Source organism: Octodon degus, unplaced genomic scaffold, assembly GCF_000260255.1.
Source record: "Octodon degus isolate 3935 unplaced genomic scaffold, OctDeg1.0 scaffold00037, whole genome shotgun sequence".
NCBI lineage: Eukaryota > Metazoa > Chordata > Mammalia > Rodentia > Octodontidae > Octodon > Octodon degus.
In genome coordinates, this window is record NW_004524613.1 from 7,567,683 (window position 1) to 7,576,769 (window position 9,087).

General features: G+C 40.7%; 1 protein-coding gene across 1 annotated transcript in view; it reads right to left on the reverse strand.

The window, feature by feature from the left end:
• The window catches only part of Samhd1 (SAM and HD domain containing deoxynucleoside triphosphate triphosphohydrolase 1), a 73,107-nt gene that overhangs the window by 43,398 nt on the left and 20,622 nt on the right, over window positions 1-9,087 (reverse strand). Inside the window, exons 4-5 of the mRNA XM_004630995.2 lie at window positions 5,795-5,910; window positions 1,094-1,164 (exon numbers count right to left, since the gene is read on the reverse strand). Of these exons, the coding sequence (XP_004631052.1) occupies window positions 1,094-1,164; window positions 5,795-5,910 (187 nt within the window). The remainder of the gene's footprint in view (window positions 1-1,093; window positions 1,165-5,794; window positions 5,911-9,087) is intronic.

Genomic DNA, 9,087 nt, shown 5'->3' on the forward strand with positions numbered 1-9,087 from the left:
CTCTCTCTCCTGTTCTTTTCTTTTTTTTTTTTTGTGGAACCGGGGATTTAACTCAGGCCCTTGAGCTTGCCAGGGATGCATTTATTCTAGTGAGCCATCTCCCCAGCCCCACTATGCCCAGTCTCAATCGCTGTCTCAGTGTGTCCCAGGGGTGGGGCTGGCAAGGCAGACTGGGGATCAAACCTTGGCCACTGTGGCCGCTGTGTTCTGCCTAAGCAGCTATTTGGCCAGCCCTAAAAGACCTGATTTCTTTCATTTTAGGATCAAACCCCCAGCCCCTGTGCCTCGTTGCAGGCGCTTTAACCCACTAAGCTATTTGGCTGGCTTGATTTCCTTTTTTTTTTTTTTTTTTTGGCGGAACTAGGGATTGAACTCAGGCCCTTGCGCTTGCCAGAGAAGCGCTTATTCTACTGAGCCAACTCCCCAGTCCCGGCTGGCTTGATTTCTAATATTGGCTCTACCCATTAACAGCTTTGTGATGTCTGACAAATCAATATGCTTCAGCACATTTCAAGTTCCTTTTCTTTATAAAGTGAGATATTGATGTGGTGGTGCATACCTGCAGTCCTACAACTTGGGAGGTTGAAGCAGGAAGATCAATGCAAGTTGAAAATCAGCCTGGGCTATGAAGTTAGCTCAATGCTAGCCTGAACTACATAGCAAGACCCTGTCTCAGAAAGGCAAAAAAAAAAAAAAAAAAAAAGAGCGAGGCCAATGTGGGCCGGAGATGCAGCCCTGCAGTTGAAGTCTCATGTGGCCGCAGTTGCATGGGAAAAAAAAAAAAAAAAAAAAAAAAGTGAGATAATGATTCTTTTTTTATTGACTATTATAATAGCTTCTTCTGTTGGGGGGGGGGTGGAATGGGAATGTACCAGGAATAGAATTCATGACCTCAAGTACTGCCCAGGCAGCTATACTGCTGAGCTATAACCCCTCCCTTTTTGACTACTGTGAAGATCAACAGAAAGTACACATAGACATGAATGAAAGCACTCTGAAATGTACAACAGGGAAGCATTTTGAAGCACAGCCAGGAACCAAACAGATAATTTAAACGGTCTTTTCATTAACTATTGAATGTATCAACACATACCGTCCATTTCACCTCTGGTCGAGCAAGTGGGATAAATCTTCCATCAAACATATGAGAAAATGGCCCGTGACCTTAAAAACAAAAGCAGCATTAAAAAAAAAAGTTTATAAATTAGTAAAATTCTTTTTCTGTGTGTGTGATACTGGGGATCGAACTCAGGACTTTGAGCTTGCCAGGCAGGTGCTTATACCATTGAGCTATCGCCTCAGCCCCTAAAACTCAATTATTTAAGAAATCTTTTGCCAAGCATGGTGGTACATGCCTATAATCCCAGCACTCCCAAGAGTGAGGCAGGAGGATCATTTCAAGTTTGATACCAGCCTGGGCTATGCAGTGAGCTCAAGAGGGTTGGGGATACAGTGAGTTCAAGGTCAGCCTGAACTGCATAGTGAAACTGTCTTAAAAAGGCCAAAGATAGTGTAATCTTTTTAGTTTAATTTAAATATTAACAGAAACCAATAATTGATAAATCACAAAATGGGACAGGTTCTACCTTCCTATGTTAAAGCACAATAAGTCAAAAGGACAGTTTCATGTTAACTAAAAATAAGGTTGAGAATTTTCTGTTATTTTTTTCACAATAAAATCAATGCTAAGGGCTGGGGACATAGCATAGTAGCACAGTGCTTGCCAACCATGCATAAGGCCTGGGTTCACATACCTATAATACCAAAAAGCCCCAAAAACCAAAAAAATAAAATCTCTGCCAGGTGTCGCAGCACACATCTACAATCCCCTTACTCAAATGACTGAAGCAAGATGACTGCAGATTTGAGACCAACCTGGGCAACTAAACAAGACTCTTTCCCAAATAAAATTTTATTTTATTTTTTATGTATTTGGTATAGGGTCTCACTATGCAGCTCAGACTTGTAGTGGTCCTCCTGTTTTTAGCCTCCCCAACCCTGCGATTTGGACTTGGTCGCTGGCTCAGTGTGCCCAGGTGTAGGGCCAGCACAGCCTGTGGTGCTCAGGATCAAACCCAGGTCTGCTGAGATATGTCACTGGTCCCCAAATAAAATTTTAAAATTTTAAAAGGGCTGGGCACCGGCCAGATAGCTCAGTGGACTAGAGCACCTACTTAGGCAGGCACAGTGACCAGGGTTTGATCCCAGGCTTGCAGTGACTGGGGTATGCTGTGTCAGCTCTGCCCCCGGGGTGCGCTGAGACGGTGAATGAGACTAGGCATGGTGGTGCGCGCCTGTAATGCCAGCGCTTGGGAGGCTGAAAACAGGAGGATCACTGTGAATCTGATGTAGTGAGACCCTGTAGAATCTGTATGAAAATACATTAAAACAATTTTTTTTAAAGGGCTGGGGCTATACCTTAGTTTTCCTGAGGTTCAACCCATGAACCACAATGAATTAAAAGGTAATTTTAGGACTAGACATGTAGCTCGAGTAGAAGAATGAGTGCCCTGGATATGTAAGAACACTGGGTTTGATTCCCAATTTTAAATATATATACGTAGATACATATATACATACCCCCATCTTCTAGAGTTCATTTTTTTTTTTTTTTTTTGCAGAACCGGGGATTGAACTCAGGCCCTTGAGCTTGCCAGGGAAGCGCTTATTCCACTGAGCCATCTCCCCAGCCCCCCATCTTCTCAACAGTGATGGTCCCCCTGAAATGTCCAGGGGGGACACATAAAGAGTACTCTGTCCCTTAAAGTACCTGGCTATTCTTGAAACATGCACACACAGCCTCCCCTGTGATTAAAGAAGTCAAGAACAGTCCCTTTTCTATTTCTTGGCCAAAGAGAAAGGAGAATATTCTTCTCAGATTTTAGACCTAGATGAGATCAAGGTCTCATATGGGTTAGAGAAGAAAAGGAAGCCTCCAATGTTAGGTCCCCCACATTAGACCCCACCCAGCTTGAAGGGGAAGAAGCTTTATAGACTCCTCTGTTTGAGCAGGAAGCCCTCTTACCCAGCCGAGAGACCAAAATAACTCTGCTTATCAGATTGGTTCTGAAGCTTACAGGAAACCCGGTAAGTCTATAGAATGCCACTCTGTAAGTCAGCAAATGCCACTGTCATCCTGCACTTCCCACCAGACTCAATAATGACTCCTGACAAACTCAAAATTTTCCATCTTCCTTGGTGGGAACCTCATCCATTTAAACTCCCCTATAAAGCATATCCTCTTCCTCTGTGGCCAATGATTTTTCACCCTTAGCCAGGCCACACCTAGTCTAAATAAAGATATCCATGTTGGCTTCAATCTTGCATATTTTAGTGTACTGGGTTACACTGTGGTTTAGCCTCACATCCAAATCTGTTCTAGGAGTGAGAAGAATGGATTTGACAAAATAAAGGAACGATAACAATTTCAGTTACCATAAAGATAAAAGAAAAATTAAATCCATATTATCCTAAACACAACAGTAAGAAAAATTCATCATCAGAAAGCCTTTTTCTTTTTTCCAGAAGTGGGGATTGAACCTGATTGAACCTATTGAAACTTGAACACAAGATCCTCTTAAGCCTCTCAGAAAACTATTATAGGTATGCCCCACCAAACAGTTTAAGAAAGCCCTTTTATATAACTGCAGCAAAAATATGTAAAATGGGAAATTCACTAAAAGACTATAATAAAGCTTTCTGCTGGTGGACACCGCGGAGGAAGCATCATCAGGCTCTCTTCCGACTGCCGTCATGTCTAAGTCAGAGTCTCCCAAGGAGCCTGAACAGCTACGGAAGCTCTTCATTGGAGGGCTGAGCTTTAAAACAACTGATGAGTCTGAGGAGCCATTTTGAGCAATGGGGAACACTCACAGACTGCGTGGTAATGACAGACCCGAACACCAAACGTTCCAGGGGTTTTGGGTTTGTCACTTATGCCACTGTGGAGGAGGTGGATGCAGCCATGAATGCAAGGCCACACAAAGTGGACGGAAGAGTTGTGGAACCAAAGAGAGCTGTCTCAAGAGAAGATTCTCAAAGACCAGGTGCCCACTTAACAGTGAAGAAGATCTTTGTTGGTGGCATTAAAGAAGATACTGAAGAACATCACCTACGAGATTATTTTGAACAATATGGAAAAATTGAAGTGATTGAAATTATGACTGACCGAGGCAGTGGAAAAAAGAGAGGCTTTGCTTTTGTAAACTTTGATGACCATAATTCTGTGGATAAGATTGTCATTCAAAAATACCACACTGTGAACGGCCACAACTGTGAAGTGAGGAAAGCCCTGTCCAAGCAGGAGATGGCTAGTGCTTCATCTAGCCAAAGAGGTCGAAGTGGTTCTGGAAACTTTGGTGGTGGTCGTGGAGGAGGTTTTGGTGGCAATGACAGTTTTGGTCGCGGAGGAAACTTCAGTGGTCGAGGTGGCTTTGGTGGCAGCCGTGGTGGGGGTGGATATGGTGGCAGTGGAGATGGCTACAATGGATTTGGTAATGATGGAAGCAATTATGGAGGTGGTGGAAGCTATAATGAATTTGGCAATTACAACAGTCAGTCTTCAAATTTTGGACCCATGAAGGGAGGAAACTTTGGAGGCAGAAGCTCTGGGCCCTATGGAGGTGGAGGCGAATATTTTACCAAACCACGAAATCAAGGTGGCTATGGTGGCTCCAGCAGCAGCAGTAGCTATGGCAGTGGCAGAAGGTTTTAAACACTTCCAGGAAACAAAGTTTAGCAGGAGAGGAGAGCCAGAGAAGTGACAGGGAAGCTACAGGTTACAACAGATTTGTGAACTCAGCCAAGCACAGTGGTGGCAGGGCCTAGCTGCTACAAAGAAGACATGTTTTAGACAATACTCATGCGTATGGGCAAAAAACTCGAGGACTGTATTTGTGACTAATTGTATAACAGGTTATTTTAGTTTCTGTTCTGTGGAAAGTGTAAAGCATTCCAACAAAGGGTTTTAATGTAGACCTTTTTTTGCACCCATGCTGTTGATTGCTAAATGTAATAGTCTGATCATGACGCTGAATAAATGTGTCTTTAAAAAAAAAAAAAAGGCTATAATAAAATAAAACAGAAATGTTTTGTTTCTTTTCTTTTTTCTTTTTAATTTTATTTTATTGAGAAATACATATCAATGAGACACTTTCCAATCTGATTAATAGGATAAAAATGGAATAAGGATTTTTTTTTTTTTTTTTTGGTTCCTCGAATGCCTTCAGGGCACTTTTTGGCCAGTGGGAGAGGTGTGAGGTTCGAACTCCAGCAACCTGAGGCTGACAGCTTTGTGGAAGCAGCCACTTAAAGGCCTGAGCTAGGGCCAGGCCCCCAACAGAAATGTTTTGTGTTTATGAATTATTCTAGGAAGTAAGAGCACATTTCATATTAAGTTCAATTGAAGAATTATAAAATAAGATGTTTTATTTCTCTTGGCTAATCTAATCTTTAAATTTCAAAAAGGTATCCAGTGGGGCCAGGGAGATAGGTCAGTAGAATAAGCGCTTGTCTGGCAAGCACAAGGGCCTCAGTTCAATCCCTGGTTCCACAAAAAAAAAAAAAAAAAAAAAAAAAAGGTATCCAGGAACAGTAAGTAGCACATGCATATAATCCCAGCACTCAGGAGACTCAGGCAGGACTGCCACAAGGTTCAGGTCCAGCCTGGGCTTCACAGTGAATTCGGCCTCAAAAACACCACACGCACACACACATGCACATGCACACACACAATCACAAGGAGGTTCACGTGTTACGATTTTATATAACCAGTTCAGTTATTTACACAACTTACCAAGATCATGACAAAGCCCGGCAATCTGAACACAGAGGATGTCTCGCTCACTTATCTGCAGCTCTGGTTGTTTGTCATACAGTTCGCGAACTAGACATCCAGCTAGATACCCAACCCTGGAGATTGAGATAGAGACAGAGAGACAGACAGAGGGGGAGATGGCATGGGGAGGGAAGGAGGAGGAGAAAGAGGTCATTCTATTTGAAATATTTCTGGAACTCAAGAATTTCAATATATTTTAAAAACCTTCTAATATATCTTACAGAAACTTTACAAAAAAGCCTATTTTCGAGAACACATATATATAGAATTCCAAAAGAAGGACCTCTGCTTCACGCTCAGGAGGCTGAAAACAGGAGAATCACTATGAATCCGATCTACGTACTGACACCCTGTAAACCCTGAACTAAATACATTAAAAAAAAAAAAAAAGTTAAAAAAAAGGACCTCTGCTTCAATATCACCAATAATTATGGAAATGCAAATTAAAACACAATGAGATATCTCCTTATATCCATTAGATTGGTCATAATCAGAATAACTCAATAACAGGAAATAATAAGTGTTGGGCAGGATGTGGAGAAAGTGAAATCCTTGTACACTGTTTCTAGAAATGTATGTGGTGTAGCTGCTGTAGAAATTAGTACTGAGCAGTAGAATAAGTGCTTCCCTAGCAAGCGCAAGGGCCTGAGTTCAAGCCCCGGTTCTGCAAAAAAAAAAGGAAGAAATTAGTACTGAGGGTAATTATGTAGTACAGGTTGGCCTTGAATTCACTATGTAGCTCAGGCTGGCCTCACACTTACAAAGATCCTCCTGCCTCCACCTCCCAAGTGCTGAGATTACAGACTTGTGCCACCATGCCCTGCCAAAATGTTTATTAAATTAAAAAACAGAATTAGCATAAGGCACAACAATTTCACTTCTGGGTACATACCCAAAAGCACTGAGAGTGGGATCTCGAAATATTTGTACACTTACATTCAAAATAACAATATATCCAAAATAACAGAGGTTGTAAAAACAACCTGTGTCCATCCACAAATGGATGGATAAACAAAATGTGGAATAAGCATACTTGTACAAAAGAATATTATTTAGTTTTGAAAAGCACAGTAACTGAGGATTGTGATGCACATGTATAATACCACAGTTTTGGAGGCTGAGGCAGGATTGCCCCTGGTTTGAGGCCAACCTGAGCTAAATTAGTTTTATTTTATTTATTTTTTTCTTTTTTAAATAATTTTATTGAGAAACAAATAGCAATGAGACAGTTTCAAAATCGATTAGTAGGACAGTTTCAATAATTAATACATTGCATATTGTTATCTTCTTAGTGATTATTCATACATAGTACAAGATGTAGACATGATATCCTGTCCACAAACACTATTAGAACAAATCTTTCTACTCATTGAATTAAGAGAAAGTAGCTATATATCTAACCTATTTCGAATATACAGATACAAAATAGTGCTTCATTTGTCAACATTGTTTTGGGGTTTTTTTTGTGGAACTGGGGATTGAACTCAGGCCCTTGCCCTTGCCAGACAAGTGCTTATTCTACTGAGCTATCTTCCCAACCACTTGGTCCTTCATTTGTACCCCCCTTTTTGTTTAGTGTTGTCAGATAAGGGTATTCCATTGTCATTTAAATATTATAGGTGTGTGAATTCAGCAAGTTTCTTTTTTTTTAAATTTTTATATTTTTTGCTTTGTAATCAGTATATTAAGCTAATTAGTTTTAAATAATACAGGCAGACAGGAATCAGCTTTCAACACAGAAGACAATTGCAGCCTGGAGGTTTAATCACTGAAGGTTAACCTTCAAGAAAAAGAAGAAATATTTATACCTACATACTTCCTCTAGAGATGAATAACAATGATTGACTGATATTTTAAATAGGCACCCAGGGCTGGTGAGATGGCTCAGTGGTCTAAAGCACCTACTTAGAACAAGCTTAGCAAAGCATAGGGACCATGGTTCAATCCCCCAGCATCACATGCCAGCCAGCCCTGCCCCCTGGTGGGCTGAGCTGGCCACACACACACACACATAAATAAAAAAAATTAAAAAAAAAAAATTTAAATAAATAAATAGGCACCCAAACACCTTGGGTGGCGTAACAAATCTCACTACACCTATTACCTAGGAGAATCTCTTGTCTAATCCTATTGGTTAATCACCATTTTGTCTCACCTCATGCACACCTTGTGAATTTCCATTGAATCAATACTACCTAAGCACCTATGCCAGTAATCATATTGATTATAGCTCTATCTGACCTTCAGCCCACCTCAGCTCCCAGCTTTGCTCAACAAATACTCTTGAGAAGAGGGGTTGGCAGGCAACCCACTTTCTGGACCCCTTTTCAAGGCTCTTAATTTTTTTTTCCTCTCAATAAATTTTTCCAACTCTTAAATTTAATTGTTCCTAGAATTTATTTCTCAGTTTTAGGGAACATGAATTCTGTCTTTCAGGTATCTAGCAGGTTGGGAGTTATACTGCCCTTATATTATCTGGTCCATATTTCATGTGCCCTATACCATTACTAAATTTAAGGCCAGCATGGGCTACATAGTGAGACCTTATCTCACCAAAAAGCAAAAATAAGGAACTTTCAGCTGAGATAAATAAAACAAAAACTCTCTATTTAGATAAAATTCACACATAGAAAGACAAAAATATGTAAGTCACTTAGAAATGCTCAGAAAAAACATTTCACAATTATTCATTAACTTAAGCTTCAACACTGGTCTTTTTATCATTTCTTTTCTGACACCAGCAAACTGAACCAAGAGCCTTATGTATGTAAAAGCAAGCCCTCTGCTGCTGAGCTACATCTCCAGCCCACAGAGACCTTAAATATGGGTGAAGATTTAAGGGTGGAGTGGCATGAAGTTGAGGGAGGAATATTACTTTTGCAAAGGAATTTGAGGTCTCATTTAAAACAATAAAAAGGAATTCTGACACACACTACGATACAGATAAACACTTAGAACATTATACTAAGTGAAGTAAGTCCAAGTCACAAAAGGATAAATGTATGATTTTACTATGATGAAGTACTTAACAGTGGTCAAATTCACACAAAAAGTAGAATTCAGGGGCTGGGGAGATGGCTCAGTAGAATAAGTGCTTGCCTGGCAAGCGCAAGGGCCAGAGTTCAATCCCCAGTTCTGGAAAAAAAAAAAAAAAGTAGGGGAGATGGGGGTGCTGAGGAGATGGCTCACTGGAATAAGTGCTTCCCTGGCAAGCACAAGGACCTGAGTTCAATCACCGGTAATGCCAAAAA